Here is a 16,591-nt window from a genome sequence, read left to right as displayed (position 1 = left end):
GGGCAATCCGCCATCTCCATTGATGGAGGTTGTGTTAGCCAGTAGAGGAGGACCATATTGGGTTCCTCGCCATGAGCTGAACCTAGCTGGACCAGAGCCATCGGTGTTCAGTCAGGGCAGAGGCTGCACTACTTCTGCTGATCATCATGTGGAGCTTAACATGGAGCAGCCGCCGCCTCTTTTTCCCTCTACCGGCGACTATGGCGGTAATCCCAGTGAGGCTGCGAATCCAGAAGATGCAGATGCTCCAAGAATGATACACTTCCTGTGAAGCTTATCATGCAGAAACCATTAATAACCCTGGATATCGGGCAACCAAACCTAGTTTGGTCTATGGGAATTTTCCAGAAGACTTTGTTTTCTTAATCCAGTCATGTTTCGACTGCTTTGTTTTATGTTTGTGTTGTTGCGAGACATTCCTTGAGTTCCTTTAAGTATTATGCATGCGTGTAATAAATGGTTTTCCTTGTCTATACCAGCTGGTGGTGAGCTGTATCAAGGAAAGAATACAATCCAATATTTTCTACAATATGTTTATTGGACTTTTTGCGTTCCTTAATCTGTCTGTAGACTGTACACATATTGCATCATTTCTGAGTCTTGCAGGGATATACTTTGATTTTTAGGTGCGGCCGAGTAAGGCATATATCTCATCTCATAGGGGCGATATGGCAAGTAGATATAGTCAGTTGATAGCAAAAGTCAGTCATGTAGCTTTATTTGCATTACAGTTTTGGATTTCAATGTCACTTTTATCGGCATGTACAGCTTTATTTTCAAGGTTGGATCATGATACTTGTAAAAAGAAGCCAAAAGATGGCTACAGCATACAAGTATTAGCCAACCTCATTGTCATGTAGCCTAATATTATAGGGATGTTGGACATTTCTGTGTGTAAGTTCGTCAAAGACTCAAAATTATATGCTTGGGTAGGAAGAGAACGTTAATGATGCGATTGTTCAAGATAAGTGAAAAGTTCCGAGCTAGATAGATATCATACCTAGTTAAGCACGCTTTGGTCAAAAACTAGGGAGGAATATCGTATCATTACTAGCTAGAAGGTTTATATCCCAGTCAGCCGTTTACAACCAAAATATCTGCTTCCATTTTGAAAATATGCAAACCACAATAAGGGGGATTATTAATTAATATACCCTTAAAGTGGAAGCAATTACAGAATAAAATAAATTGGAAGGATGTTTGGCCAAAGATCTAGCAGCTTTGCTGTCTCTGTTATGGCAGAGAATTTGCTAGTGAATAGGAATCAGCTGGAGCATTGTCTTGCAGTCCAGCGTTAGTATCCTCATCAGGCTTTCCTCCAGTAGAGACACTGGTTGAACCTGGTTAATTCATTCGTCAAATCAAAGGCTTGGAGTAAAAAATAATGAAGACTCTATGAGAATAAGCACGATTTAGGAAAAGGAAAGAGAGTGAGATATTTATGAGATGTTTTTCTCATTCACTTACAGATGTTAATCATATTATTAGCAGTATATATAGTGTTAAGGACGAATCCCAGGCTTTGTAATGAGGTGGGTAATTGCATTTAATGAGGAGGTGTATACCTACCAGACCAACCTTTTTCCTTTTGCCCTTGTGTGTGTGTGTGTGTGTTTGAGTTGAGAAACACAAAAGTGCTCAATATAGAAAATGTAACATGGAGAGAAGAAGTTGCAGATTGTTGGTTCTAAACTCACATTCCATATAATAAGCTGTATGTTGTTGATTATAAACTCTAGATTTGTGTAATCTTATGGTTCATGTTGTGATCCACATTCTGCAACCAAAAGAAAATATAGTTAACCAAAAGAAAATATAGCTAAATAGTTTTCATTATTGCTCGATATTTTTCGAATCCTTCTGAAAATTTCCGGAGTTGAAAGGATCAATTCTCAACGGTGGTGCTATTTGTTTAGCTGTGAAATCAGGCCATGGACATTGCAACTCTCTAATTGACCTAAACTAGGAATATGTAAATCTTGCATGCCATGAAATGCTATTTGTTTTACATAATCAGTGTTTTTTTCCTAAATCATTCTTCAAAGGAACTTTACAAAAGTGGAGTATAATATTTTATATTAATCTTCTATATACTGACAGTGCATATACTTTTATCAATGGATGTCCGACACATAATTCGAATATAAATTTGAAACTCAAATTTTACAGATATATCATATAACTAATCATAATAGTGTATACATTGTCTGTATAAATTACTCTAATACTTTTGCATATGAAATTTTGTCATCAAAATATTTTTCAGGTATAAATTATTTTTCCACCGGAAAAGCTAGATCCAAGTAGAACTTTTAAGCCCATGCAGCAAGTAGCGTAGTACCGTAAAAAGAGACTCTAGTAAATCCCTTGTCCCTCCCGCTCCTGAGATTGAAACCGTGCTGGTAACTAAGCGCTTTCTAGAGTACATTCGAGACCACAAAAAGGCAGCTCAGAAGCTTGAAACCGTGCCTCTAAGTGAGCGCTGTCTCGAGTACTTTAGACACTACGAAAAGCCGTTGTTAATGTTGTATAGAGCAGTATTTATCCCAATGTTAGAGCGGGAAAGCCAAAAAATTTGAAGCCGTCAGCGTAGAAATGAAGATGAAAGTTGCAATCTTGAAGAACGACCGAGTCATGGACCTCAGTAATAGATAGAGCAGCAGAACCCTTCAATCTCCAGAGCCCAAAGTCGATCAATTCAACCATGGATGAAGAATCCATCAACAGAATTCTTGCAGAACTGGAAGCCCAAAATCCCCTTTCAGCAATTTCTCTCAAGGACCTTCAAACCCTTCTGGATTACACACTCAGAACCAATGATTCAACAGATCTTGAATCTTTTTATGCTGAAATTTCTTCAAGAAACCTCTCTTTAACTTCATTAACCAGTTCCATTTCCTCCCTCATGGATTCTACCGGACCCACAAGAAGTACTCTTTCCCTTTTAGCCTCAAATGTTTACCTTTCTTTGCTTTTATCCCCTAATTCTCCTGTTTTAACTCTGTTCACTCCCATGGCTTTTGTGTCACTGTTGCGGTCGATTCGTTGGGCTTTCAAGAACCCATCTCTGGTTTCTAATGACGGTCCTGGGGGTGAAAATCGGGGTAGAAAAAAGCGCGGTGGAGGGAGGCTAGGGGTGGGGAAAAATAAGGGAAAACTGGTGGAAGAGAGTGAAAATGACGGTGAAGAGGGAGTTATTGAGGCGAGGGTGTTTTTTAGTGTTCTGGAGAGGTTGGAATTAGTGTTGGGCTTGGTTCATTTGGATAGGTTTCCGGATAGTTTGAGGAGTTTGGTTCAGACAGTGGCTGAGATTCCTGTTGTGGCAGTTGAGGTTTGTAGGAGTTCAGGGAGTTATGAAAAGTTATGCGAGCTGAGTTCTCAGATTTTGAATGAAGTGCTTAAAGCTGAGCATGCGGATCAGACAGTTTCTGCAGCTGAAGTTTTGAAGTGTTTGACACCTTTGATGTTTCTTCCTAAATCACAGGCTAGGAGTTTTGGATTGCAGTTTGTGGTGAATAGAATGATGAGATTGGCTAACCATTCGAGTCAGATTAAGAAAGCAGTTGTCAATTTGCCCAAGTACTTGGTGCATAAGGCCCCGGAAAAGGCTGAGCCAAGGGCTTTGGCTGTGGAATCTATAATGGAGATTGTTAAAGTTTTGGCGTTTGAGGATCAAGTTGAATTTACACATTATGTAGTCAAGATGAGCCAAGGAAAAGGTCAATTTAGGCTTCTGTCCGTTGACCTAATTCTTATGTTGATGACGACATTGAGAGACCCCTTGGGATTGGATTCAGGTGATAAAGTTGAGAACTTGTGGGGTTTGACTTGTTTGGAGACATTAATTGAGCGTTGCTCAGATGTTACCGCTGGGATTAAAGCGAGGGCCTTAACTAATTTAGCTCAAGTTGTAGGATTTTTCTCTGGGAATAATAGGAGCAGGACATTGTTGAAGGAAGTGATGGGGTTTGGGAATGAGGGCTTGAGTAGCACGAAATGTAGGATGAATGATCTCTTGCTGAAACGGTGTATGGATGAGAAGGCTGCAGTCAGGAAGGCGGCTCTTTTTCTGATCTCCAAGTTAACAGTACTTTTAAGAGGTGCTCTTGATGGAGAATTGCTGAAGATCGTGGGCATGGCTTGTTCTGACCCCCTTGTTAGTATACGGAAAGCAGCAATATCAGCTCTTTCAGAGGTTCATTAGCTTACCTTGAAAATATATTTGATTGATCTTTATTTTATTTGTTTTGCTTATCTAAAGTTGTTGTCTAGGAAGAATCCAATTGCATACTTTGCTCTATTACCTAGATTTGCAAATACAATTTGTCATATTAACATGCCTGAAATGCCTTTTCAGTTATCCATATTCACGTGCATGATTTTGCAGTTCCTAAAGCACCTTTTTGTGATTTATTCTTTAGATTTCCCTTCCAATGAGATATGATAAAAGATAAAGCCCCAGGGTAAAGCATTTTGCAACCATTGGTACTGCATGCCTCATACAAAGCAAACTATTCTGCCACTCTTTTCTCCCAAGTTGTTATTGGCTGTATTAATCCTTTTCTTCCTTGGATGCTATAATAGTTTCAGATGCATTTTCTTTACTGCACATTGAATTAGCTGGATTTGTAATTCCTCAATCATATCTTGACATGTGTATTGCTGTGTAGGCCTTTAGATTATTCTGTGATACAAACGTAACTAAAGAGTGGCTACATTCTGTTCCACCTTTAATAGCTGACAATGAATCTAGCATCCAAGAAGAATGTGAGAGCCTGTTTTCAGAACTTGTTCTTGATCGAGTATCTAAGGTTCCATCAGATACCACATCCCATCATCATTCTTTCACGGATAAGTCAAATGGAAAGTCAAGGATTTTGGATAGAGAAATTGAGTTGTTATGTCCTGAGGGAGTTTTGTGTATACTAAAAGAGACTTGTGATGCAGAGGTGACTTCTTGGGTGAAGAAGATCTGTACAAGCTTAGGAAAGAAAAAAAGGCTCAAGCCCAAGATTGCTACAGCCCTCCAGAATATCATAAGGGCGTCTGAATCCCTGTGGTTGAGTCATTCTATGCCAATCGAGAAGTGGACAGCACCTCCAGGTGCCTGGCTTCTGTTATCAGAGGTGTCAGCATTCCTTCCAAAGGAGGTGGAGTGGGAATTCCTCCATCATCATTGGCAGCTCGTGGACAAGTATGAACCTGCTGGTGAGCTTAGGAGCCCACACGAAAAAAGAGATGGCAATGAGGAAATGGACATAGAACCTAATTCGGTTGCTTGGGCAGGGGACCGTGTCTTCCTCTTGCAAACAATCTCTAATGTTTCTGTGAAGCTGCCTCCTGAACCTGCTGCTGATCTAGCTCATAACTTTCTCAAGCGACTTGAGGAGTTCAACATGCATTCAACTGAGGTATCTATCAAACACTACTGTATTTTGTTCTATCAATTCCATCAGTATTGTCTTCTATTCTTTAAAATGCATTTCCTGTCCTAAATTTTTCTGTTGAATGGCCTCAAGAGTTGTAAAAGACATGAGATTTTACTTGGTTAATTAAACAGCACATCCGAAGAAGACTTTTGATATTTATTGATAATCTTCTCGATAGTTTCACTACAATAAAGCATGAGCATTTTCACTCAATTAGGTTTCATTCACTGTCAAAAAGAGTATGTATGGAAGGCCAGAAAGCTGCATAAATGTGGTTCATATGCTTATTTTTATCCCTTACCTGCCTTGGCTTGGAAAACAATGAGTTGCATGTTCTTTATTCTCCGGTTGCTGTATGACATCTTTGGCACATGTCTAAGCAGCTTTCAAACTTTGACAGGTTAATGCTCATGTAAAGGCACTCAGAACTCTTTGCAAGCGTAAGGCCTTAAACCCAGAGGAGGCAGATTCCCTTGTCATAAAATGGGTGCATCAACTTCTTTCTAAAGCCTCCCATGTACTAGACATGTATATCTCACAGGATTCTGATAAAAACAAAAACACCTTTCTTACACCACATAGTAGTGGCACTAGGCATGGAAAAGCAGTAACAGCATCCATGAGTAAATTATTGTTACAGGCAATTACTGCAGTTTATACAATTGGTTCTTTAGTAATCATTTGTCCTTCAGCTGATTTAAAGGCAATAGTTGCAGTTTTACATACCATTATCACCTCTGGAAATTCTGATACAAAATCTAAGATATCAGTGGGGCCTGCATTTTCTGTAAAGGAGGTAGCACCTTCTTTGTACGTTCAAGCATGGCTAACAATGGGCAAGATCTGTCTTGCTGATGGAAAACTGGCTAAGCGCTATATTCCTCTTTTTGTGCAGGTATGGTTTTCTCGTGGATTTAATCCTTTTATTGTTTCCTTAGAAGCCTTAAATCCTCAATGCAAAGAGAAACTGAGTGAATAGAAGTTTCTTCTAGATTTAAAGACAATGCTGTGACTGAATGGATGTGTCATAAACCCATTAGGTGACGATAGCTTTTTTATCTTCACTAATTTGGGAACATCACACTTTGTTCACATCGAGTACAGCTTTTCAAAGATTCCAAAAGTAAAAGTGAGAGGATATGACTTTGCTCTTATTCCTTTGTTTGCAGTCCTGATCATTATTCCAAAAGAGTTTTAACAGGACTAGCTTACTTCTACCTTCTTGTGATTTTCTACATTAACAATTCTTTGACTAGTACTGGTATATTCTCTGCAACCACCTTACTCTTAATGCTTATTATGGCTTAGGAGCTTGAAAAGAGTGATTGTGCAGCTCTTCGCAATAATATAGTTGTGATGATGGCAGATTTCTGTGTACGACATACTGCATTGGTTGACTGGTGAGGTTTAGTACTTATATCCAAGTCCATTTCCACATGAATAAGAACTGATTTTCTGAAAATTTAATCAATGTGCTCCATATGATTTTCACACCAACAGTTACATGACAACAATTACCAAGTGTCTACGTGACCCATGTGAACTAGTTAGAAGGCAAACGTTTGTCCTGCTTGCCAGGCTATTACAGGTGATCTTTCGTTTCTCAAGATCAACTGGGAACATTTACTGCATTCCGGCCATTATGCTTCTCTTCCTTTTTCCCCTTTTTCTCACCTTTTGGATTTTGTTGTTTGACTTCTTATCATGTTCAGAGGGATTATGTGAAGTGGCGAGGAGTGCTTTTCCTTCGGTTTCTGTTATCCCTTGTTGATGAATCAGATAAAATAAGGCAATTAGCTGGTTTCCTCTTCGGAAACATTTTGAAAGGTTAGACCGGCTTTATAATTTGTTGATGCTTACTGCAACATATCATCAATGGAGTCTGACTTTCATTTCTTGTGTTTCTGCAGTTAAGGCACCACTTCTAGCTTACAATAGCTTTGTAGAAGCTATTTTTGTTCTTAATGACTGCAATGCCCACACCGGACGAAGTAATCCCCAGAACTCAAAAAGTGAAAACCAGGTGTTTTGTATACGGTAAGGATGCTTTAATCCTTTGAGACTTGGAGAGTAAATCTGTAAACATTAAATAACCAGGGAATCTCTATTTTCAAGAGGTAATGACGACCAATCAAGGTCTAAAAGGATGTATGTTTATGTCACTTTGCTAAAGCAAATGGCTCCAGAACACCTTCTAGCCACCTTTGCAAAAGTTTGTGCAGAAATTCTTGCTGCTGCATCTGATGGTATGCTGAATCTTGAGGATATTACTGGACAGTCAGTTTTGCAGGTAATAATTTCTCTAAACTGCTCTCTACGTGTACATCGGATATGCTGTTTTTGAAGCTAGGTTATTTGAATTAGACCATTTTTTCAACTGTACCCACACCATTAATTAAAGTTTTCTTTTGGTTTACCTTTCTGCTTTCCATGCCTTAAGTCATCAATTCCCAAAACTGCCTCAACTTAGAAAAGCACTGTTGTGTTGGTTAACTTCTTTGTTTTCTTCACTTATTTTTGAAACTCGTCCTTCACCTGAATTTGCTCTATTGGGGGATAGGATGCATTTCAAATTCTATGCAGCAAGGAGATCCGAATTCCATCCATCCGTGCATCATCATCTGACTCAGCGGAGCTGGAAGAAGATGGAGGTGAGGGCGGAGGATCAGCAGCTGTTGCTAAGGGAAGAGCTATTACACAAGCCGTTAAAAAAGGCCTAATTCAAAATACTGTCCCCATTTTCATAGAGTTGAAACGGTTACTGGAGAGTAAAAATAGTCCTCTGATTGGTACCCTTATGGAATGCCTCCGGGTCCTTCTCAAGGACTACAAGAATGAGATTGATGAGATTTTAGTAGCTGATAAGCAGCTTCAGAAGGAGCTTATTTATGACATGGAAAAATATGAAACGGTGAAGGCCAAGTCAGCAGCCGCTGAAGCTATTGCAACGAGACAGAGATCAGAAACCTATCAATCGCCCTGTGATCCTAGGATAGCAAGATCTGGTCCCTCACAAGAGCCTCTACATAGCCATTCAAAGGTGTCTTCAGCCATGGCAAGTGCAGTAGCTGCAACCAGGGCTCAGGCCGTGCTCAAGCAAGTTAACCAGGGTGCATCAACACCACCACTCAGTGCTATGAGCGTGCCTAAGCTCAAGTCTCGCACCAATGCTGTTACTCGAGGAGAGAAGTCATCAGATTTAATAGAATCTTTACGACGAAGACAATCTTTTGACTCTGACGAAGAGAACTGATTTGCAATCAAAGTATTGCAAGTCAGATCTGTTTCATGCAATTATTGTATCTTTCTGATATAGTTTCTTGGGCAAAAAACACCAGCGGCCATTAAACTATTGTCAGGATCATGTTTTGGCCATCAAACTATTTTTTGTCAATAATTGGTCACTGAACAATTTAATCAGTAAATTCGTGGCCATTTCGTTGATAATGACTCCTAATTTCTAAAATTAGTAGGACACGTGGCAAAGGACAAGGACAATTTTGTCCAACAATTTGCAAATCAAATGCCACCATTTTCTGCTGCCGCTGCTCAGTCAATAAGCCGAAACCCAAGTCCAAGAACCCCAAGAATCAGCTTTCCGACGACAACGCCCGCTGGATTATCAAAGCCAAAGCCCAGTACTTGAGCCAGTTGAGGCGCAACCAGGGCTCCTGGGTTCAGATTCCCAAGTGGATTAAGAGGACCCCTGAGCAGATGGAGACGACAGGGATGTATAATCCCACTGATTGGCTCTTTTTTTGTTGCTCGACTTATTTAGTCAAATCCTTGTACTCCTGTGAACAGCCATCAACCATCGTTCCCATGGCGCAGCCGGCTATAACGGCACCTATTCTTCCGCCTATCAAGGCTGAACACGATCCCAATCCACCACCTCCGCAACCAGAAACTGCCACCCCTATCAACCAAGAGCCACAACCCACCACCATCTCGACCATCACAAACCCCGTCATCTCCTCCGTTAGTCCCATCTTTTCTGAATTCAATCACCTACCTCCGCAACCTGTCCGTCGCCCTTGAAGCCTTCAACAGTTGCTATTACGACCTCCAAGCTCACCTCGATTCCATTAATTCCGCTCTTGATTCCCAATTATCCCTCCAAAAATCTAATCTTTCCTCCCCACCCCGTGAAATTTTACCCATTATTCCCCTTCCTCCGCCCACCTCTATCCGACTGCCATCAAACCTTTCTCCAGTAAAAGAAAAAGAAAAAGGAAAAGGGAAATCATGTCAATCAGAGCTGGAAAGCCTTTGTACATTAATGTCTAGTAGAGGGCTTCGGAAATACATGGTAACTAATATTGGAGAACCGGATAAACTCCGGGAAGAAGTTCCAAAAGCATTGGAACTCTCGCCTAATCCGGCAAAATTGGTTCTGGAATGCTCTGGGAGATTTTTTTTTGCAAGGGAGTAAAACTTATACTAAGGATTCCCCCATGATTCCGGCGAGGGAGGCTTCTGTTTTAGTGTTAGAGTGTTTTTTGCTGATGGAAAATGACGGTGGCGATGATAGAGTGATTAAGATTGAGAAGGCGACAAAATTGTCCATGTCCTTTGCCACGTGTCCTGCTAATTTTAGAAATTAAGAGTCATTATTAATGAAATGGCCACGGATTTACTGATTAAGTTGTTCAGTGGCCAATTATTGACGAAAAATAGTTCGATGGCCAAAACATGATCCGCACAATAGTTTAATGGCCGCTCGAGTTTTTTGCCCTAGTTTCTTTGTTCCGAGATGGAACAATGCATCATCAATCATCATCATCATCTGTGTAGGTGGCTCGAGATGGTCTTGAAGTGCACAAGTTCTGTCACCTTTCAATATTTTTGAGGGACACCCGACAATATTCCCACACCAAACTACCATTATTGACGTTTCACCCTCATGTTTGATGGTTCTAAAATTTTGACACAGCAACCATTAATGGAAAACTACTGTGCTTGTGTTCTATTTAGGGTTAAGGAGTATATTCGGATATATAACTACCTTTTCAGAAAGAACGCATATGGCCTTAATCAGGCCACTCGTTCACACATTTAACAAGTAGACCTTTAAGAAGCAAAGGGAAAAGGATGGCATTGCACAAGCACTTCCATGCCATGCTTAACGCAAGGTGTCAACCAAAAACAAGAAACGAAGATGGGAAATAAGCAAGTATAATAGTACAACTTTTACATTCTCCAAAATGGTTACTGGCACAAGTATAAGTCTTCAAATTTTTGGATGAATGTAGGTGTGGAAGCGGAAGCTCCTAACGAAAAGGAAAATCAGTTTTGTCCGAGGCGAAAGAATGAAATCTTTCAAAGAGGTATGTTTTCAAGTATTATATATTTGCTAACTATAAAAAATAGTGTGAATAATAAAAAGTTTTATGAGGTGCAAAAGAGAATTGGTCGGGGACATTTTCATAATGTAGGGAAACCTCTCCCGGTCTCTTTCCTTCCTTGATCATTCCCCTGCTCCAAACAAAAGTTGTTTAATCTAGCAAGTAATTTTTGTTGCCACTTTTTCCGCAGGCGCCAATAAACAGGAAAAATAAAAATGTTACCATTACTAACAAACTGTTTTAAATTAGAAAATAAACTCACAAAAAAATAGGAAATGATTTGTTTGGATAGAATATTATTTGAAATAGTTATTATAATATTTTTGTGATGTGACGTAGGTAGAATAAAAATATGATTAAAAATATAAAAAAATAAATTTAAAAATATGTTTATGATTTAAAAAAAATATTATTCAAAAAAAATTTTGGTATCTAAACAAATACTATCAGTCAAGAAAAACTGGCTGCTTTCACCACTTACCTTTTCTATTTATATTTTTTTTTGACACAAAGATCAAAACTTCTCCCTCTCAAGAGCCCCATCTTCCCCAGTTTTCATCTGGGTCGGCCTTAAAAACTCGCGATTTCGTCTGTGCAAAGTGAGTAACTTCACTTCTTTTCTTTTATTTACTTTATTGTATAATCCATATTACATGTTCATTATCAAAGTTTCATTCTTGACTTTTAAAAGCCCTAGTTTTATCTACCCTTTACCCTTTATCATGAACATGTAGGAGTTGTACCTGCTTTAGTAAATGGGAATTCTTTTGATTTTTTTTTCAAAAATTTCGTTGATCAGGTTAATTTGATGTCTTACTTACCATAAGATCCTGATTTTTCTGTGAAGGGGTCAAAATTAGCTCTTGGATAGTTAGGTTTTGGATCAGAAGAAAAGGAGAGAACATTGGGGTTGAATTTAATGGCCGTATCTTGAGTTAAATTGTTGAATTTTGAAGTGGGTTTTTCAAGGTCATAATGGATGGGAATAAAGATGAGGCTTTAAGGTGCATTGGCATTGCCAACGAGGCAATTGCGTCTGGGAATAAGCAAAGGGCCCTAAAATTTATCAGGATTGCGCAGCGATTAAATCGCTCTTTATCGGTGGACGACCTGTTGGCTGCTTGTGAGGATCTTGATTCGTCGTCTGCTAGTCCTTCAAGTACTGTGTCGAGCAGCAATCATGTGAGAAATGAGGAGGGTGAGGTTAAGGTTGATGGGGTTTCAAACGGGGAGAGGACTTATACGGAAGAGCATGTCCAATTGGTTAAGAAGATAAAGAGTAAGAAGGACTATTATGCAGTTCTTGGCGTGGAGAAGAATTGTTCGGTTGAGGAGATTAAGAAGGCATACAAGAAACTGTCATTGAAGGTTCATCCTGATAAGAATAAGGCTCCAGGTTCAGAGGATGCATTTAAGAAGGTTAGCAAGGCGTTTAAGTGTTTGAGTGAGGATGACTCGAGGAGACAGTATGATGAAACTGGTTTGGTTGAGGAATTTGAGCATAATCAGCAGTATAATGTGAGACGGCGGAGGAGAACAACTGGGTATGGCATTTATGAAGATGATTTTGATCCAGATGAGATTTTTAGGGCCTTTTTTGGTCAGAATGACATGTTCAGGACAGCTCATGTTTACCGAACCAGAAGCGCAGGTGGTCAGCAAAGAGGAGATTTAGGTGGAAATGGGCCTAATCTCATGCTGCTACTTCAGTTGCTGCCATTTTTGCTAATCATATTGCTCGCGTATCTTCCATTTTCGGAACCTGAGTATTCTTTACAAAAGAACTACACCTATCAGTTCAGAAAGGAAACAGAAAAACATGGAGTAGAGTATTTTGTTAGGTCATCGGAGTTTGATCATAAATATCCAATGGGCAGTCCTGGACGAGAAAACATTGAAGTTAGTGTGATTAGGGATTATAAAAATATGCTTGGCCGCTATTGCCATATAGAACTCCAGAGGCGTCAATGGAACAGAAACTATCCAACTCCTCACTGTGACAGGCTACAAGAGTTTGGAGTTGCCTGAAAATTGGTAAATTTCTTCTATTTTATAAGAGACACATTCTTTATGTTTGATTTAGCTAGTTGTTACTTTTGCTGTCCAGTTCTTCATTGCATTTTTAATAAAAAAGGACTTTGTAGAGTACAATATTAATTGCTGTTGCTAATGGGATTAGATTCTGTGTTTCCCCTCTTATTATTTGATAAATAGTATTTGATTTGTATAAATGAATGAGCATTGAAGCTTCTGAATGAAGCTTATTAGTGTTGCCTGTTTGGAAATTAGATTTTCTCTTTAAGGAAACTAATGAAGTTAGGATTTGCGAGCTGTCACTATCATACTCAACTTTGAGGGTACTGGTAGATTTAGCTTCTGCACGGTTTTATTTCATCCTTGAATAATTTAATTTACCATCACAATCACACAAAGAAAGATTTAACACTTACCATATTGAGCTCCGTCTTTTAGGCAGTGATGTGCTTCTTGAAGTTGGAGTAATGTGCAGTACTTCTCAATATGTAATGAAATATGCAGCGGTGATGAAATGCAGTAAAGACCCTTCTGTTTGTTGTACAGTGAGAGTCAGTTTTAGATGGAAGTTTCGTTAACCTCTTGTCTACTATGTCGTAATTCTCAACTAATTTTTGACTTACTGTATTCGTACTGCAATTTTGTGAGTAATAATATGGATGATTGCCTTGTCTAGTAAACATTGATATCCTATGTGGTCTCATGTTTTTCTCTGTACTGCCAAGTTCCCATCCTTGAGAGATAATTTAGTGTATAAACATCAATTACTACATTGAGGAGGTGTAAATCATTATATCTTTTTTCTGTCAAATACTATTTCCCTTTTTTTGTGTATCCTTGTTTTCCTTCTTTTTCATTCTTTTAGCTGGTCATCCCTGCCAAATATAGGAAGTAATAGGTGAACAAAACTTTCCCATATCTGTAAAACGTATCCCCAGTTTAGAGATGCATCTGTCATGGAATTCTATTTTCAGGCTTGTCATGACATTCCTTTCAAAAGTTTAGGTTAGGTTGGCACATAGGGATATTGATGGCTTTGAAAAATATTGATGTCAGTCCATTTGACTTTATTTATACCTTTTCAATTCCACTAGAAACATACCTTTGACATGCGTTCAATTAAATCTCATTTAGTGTTGAATTGTTGACTACTTGCCCTTTGCTGCTTTTCATCATATGATGGTTCTCTAAGTTTTGTGCTATTGCCTGTGATTTATGTAATCTCATACTTTGTTAATCAGTAAGAAATTATATAGACTCATGGTGATTTTGCATGTTAAGGTTCCTGTACAACTTGACATGCAGATTCTTGTTGGCCGTTGAAGGCTGTCGAATTTCCAGCTGGGAATCTAACTCAGCTTTGCTTCTTTGTTGCGCTGATTTCAGCTTGGAGTAGATGGCGTGATATTGCATGACAATTGTTTCACGGACCAAGATATAGTTGGTGGGGTAGTTGATCCGTTGCTCCATCACTGTTTGATCTCAAAACTGCAGAAGATGGTTTCCTGAGTCCAGGTCACCTAGTAGTGCTATTCTTATCAGTTGTATAAGTAATTTGTTTAGAAATTACCTGCATTATTGCATAGTGAAAAACTATACTGCATGGAGTGACAGCTGTAGCAAACCCGTAGTTCACTTTATAATAAAATGATATCATCAGCAGAGCTTCCTGCTTATGCAATTCGTTGTGTGCTAGGTAATTCATGATATGCTTGTCTCTATAGTCATGAATTTCATTGCCTACCTTCGCGGTGGACTGGGTCTCATATCTTCTGAATATCATCACAGGTGACAACTCACCACCATTTATGCTCCAAGTTCCCTTCAGGCATCCATCCAGGCTTTTGAGTTTCTTGTGGTTTGTGTATGGCATAAGAATCGAGATTAGTCATCTTTCGTACAAGTTTATATGTAAACGCGTTAGCAGATGCTGATTTATACTTCCGAGTAATATGATTACTGGTTCTTGGATCTGCATAAGACCCCAGAGTGTCGGTCATTGATTGTACACTTTGACTTAGTTATCCTCCTCCACCCCACCCCCACCTGCGTTTATTTCAACTTTACTGGCCATTCTGACTCTAGCTCAGTACTCTTGTGGTGATTAGTTTACACCTCCATTCCCAAACCTGGAAGCAGAAGATATCCCCACATGCATGTGCCGGCTGACAAGCGTACTCCTAGTTTGTTTTACTCCTGGCAGTATATGTTGGCACTCGCTTTAATCATTCTTCATGCTCATGCGGGCAATGAAGGCCCCAGCAGACAGAAATAAGTAAATGGTCCATGGAAATAGTTTCGTAGCAAGGAAGAAATTATTGGGGGGACTGCTAGATGTACTATGAATGAACTAATAATTAGCCTCTCCCCAACAAGGCACCATGCATGTAAGTGAAGCTTTTTGTTTCTCTAACACAAATATCAGCTATTCAAGTTCTGTCCTTTTACATTTCTCTAATAGTCTCACAATTACCAAGCAGCTGCATTCGTTTTAACCTTCACGGTTGTTGAATTGTTGACGTCTTCCAAACACTTTGCGACCACAGGTAATACTACTAATAGTTGTTGTGCGCATCCCCAGTCTGACTTATAGTGCCTTTGGGAGGAAGGATTTGGCCACAAAAGAAAAGAAAGTGACAGAGGAAATTAATTTTCCACCGTCCGGGAGATTTTTTATGTCAAAAAAAAAAAAAAAGAAGGGAAATGGGCTGATTTGGTCAGATCCATTTGTAGGCTACAGTAGAGAAAAAACTTTCTGCCCGTTTTGGCCTGATTTGGACGGAAAGTGGAAGAGTGGCTAAATTTTTTTTTTTTTTTTTAAATATCAATTGTGTCCTTAGATGGTTATTGAACAAATTTTTAATAACATATATATCCAAAATCTTTCCATTTTTTTCTTTAAGTTATCAAACAACATCAAAATTTCTTCTTTTTTTCTCATCCTTTCTTTTCTTTCATAACTTAGGGTTTCTTTTCTATCCTACACTCCCAAACTAGCTGTTCGTTTATAGGGATGTCAAAATGGCCAGAAAGTGTGCAAATTGTGCATGTGAATGTTATATAACTGTTATCGTTGCGACAAAAAAAAAAAAAGCATGTGAAGAAGGCATGAAGAAACTTTTCTACTTCGCAGAGTCATATTGTTTTGTTTGGTAATATGAAAAATATCTAAATTTCCATTTGTCAGTAACTGCAGAGTCATCCCACTTCTTCTGACTTTGCACCACAATTCTTTCGAAAACCACATAAAAAAAGAAGTCAAAATCAACGTGCAAAAAACCTAAATTAATGCGTTATAGGAGTGAAGAAGACAGCCAATTGAAGAGAGCAATATGAACACTGGCCACCGGCCGGAATTGCCGACAGCCAATCGTCGGGTCTATGCCCATAGTAATAATAATAATAATAATATACCTCCTTCCTGTACGATTGATAAAATCTTAAAAACAACAATGGATTTTGTCACATTGATACCAGCCATATTCACAATGTCAAAGTCAACTTTCATGTAATACAAATGGACATAAATTGGCAATAATAATAATAATATCCGCAGCTCGCGGTATATCGCAATGTGCAAGCCTCAATTTTCATACAGCAAAGTTTTCTCTACGTCCGTCCATACAGTAGTACTATTTACGTATACCCTTACCGGTTACCAGACAAAAATTAATGAAAGATAAAAAAAAAAAAAAAGGAAGAAAGAAAACGAACAAACATAAACAAGAAAGTATAGCAGTAGCAGATTAAAATACTAAGTAGTAGTAAATCACTTGATCTAGT

At 38.9% G+C, this 16,591-nt stretch overlaps 2 protein-coding genes across 6 annotated transcripts; both read left to right on the top strand.

Moving 5' to 3' along the window:
- The first annotated feature begins 2,469 nt into the window (after window positions 1-2,469).
- On the top strand, window positions 2,470-10,156 carry LOC113736823 (condensin-2 complex subunit CAP-D3). Its single transcript, XM_027263992.2, has 9 exons — window positions 2,470-4,195; window positions 4,671-5,411; window positions 5,830-6,324; window positions 6,738-6,829; window positions 6,930-7,017; window positions 7,142-7,256; window positions 7,340-7,466; window positions 7,545-7,719; window positions 7,990-10,156. The coding sequence occupies exons 1-9, from the start codon at window positions 2,705-2,707 to the stop codon at window positions 8,680-8,682; spliced, it is 4,017 nt and encodes a 1,338-aa protein (XP_027119793.1). The 5' UTR covers window positions 2,470-2,704; the 3' UTR covers window positions 8,683-10,156.
- A 1,069-nt stretch (window positions 10,157-11,225) lies between these two features.
- On the top strand, window positions 11,226-15,257 carry LOC113738095 (chaperone protein dnaJ 49-like). 5 transcript variants are annotated; one of them, XR_003460030.2, is made up of 4 exons: window positions 11,226-11,373; window positions 11,622-12,808; window positions 14,195-14,323; window positions 14,597-15,257. XR_003460030.2 is itself a non-coding variant. In XM_027265276.2 (3 exons), exon 2 carries the CDS (start codon window positions 11,750-11,752, stop codon window positions 12,800-12,802), a length of 1,053 nt encoding a protein of 350 aa, XP_027121077.1. In that variant the 5' UTR covers window positions 11,226-11,373; window positions 11,622-11,749; the 3' UTR covers window positions 12,803-12,808; window positions 14,195-14,489. The 5 variants fall into 5 exon arrangements, 4 of the variants coding, with proteins under 4 accessions (XP_027121077.1, XP_027121080.1, XP_027121079.1 ...); XM_027265276.2 differs by lacking the exon at window positions 14,597-15,257 and having other exon boundaries at window positions 14,195-14,489; XM_027265279.2 differs by lacking the exon at window positions 14,597-15,257 and having other exon boundaries at window positions 14,114-14,489.
- Window positions 15,258-16,591: the final 1,334 nt, after the last annotated feature.

This window comes from Coffea arabica, chromosome 3e, assembly GCF_036785885.1.
Source record: "Coffea arabica cultivar ET-39 chromosome 3e, Coffea Arabica ET-39 HiFi, whole genome shotgun sequence".
NCBI lineage: Eukaryota > Viridiplantae > Streptophyta > Magnoliopsida > Gentianales > Rubiaceae > Coffea > Coffea arabica.
This window is presented reverse-complemented; position numbering and strand designations above follow the sequence as displayed.

Excerpts from the sequence above, each read along its gene's own strand:
- LOC113738095 (XM_027265276.2), top strand. The coding sequence starts at position 11,750 with ATGGATGGGAATAAAGATGAGGCTTTAAGGTGCATTGGCATTGCCAAC.
- LOC113736823 (XM_027263992.2), top strand. The coding sequence starts at position 2,705 with ATGGATGAAGAATCCATCAACAGAATTCTTGCAGAACTGGAAGCCCAA. Across the intron at positions 6,325-6,737 it reads ATATTCCTCTTTTTGTGCAG|GAGCTTGAAAAGAGTGATTG; the intron begins GTATGGTTTTCT and ends ATTATGGCTTAG. Across the intron at positions 7,018-7,141 it reads TGCTTGCCAGGCTATTACAG|AGGGATTATGTGAAGTGGCG; the intron begins GTGATCTTTCGT and ends TATCATGTTCAG.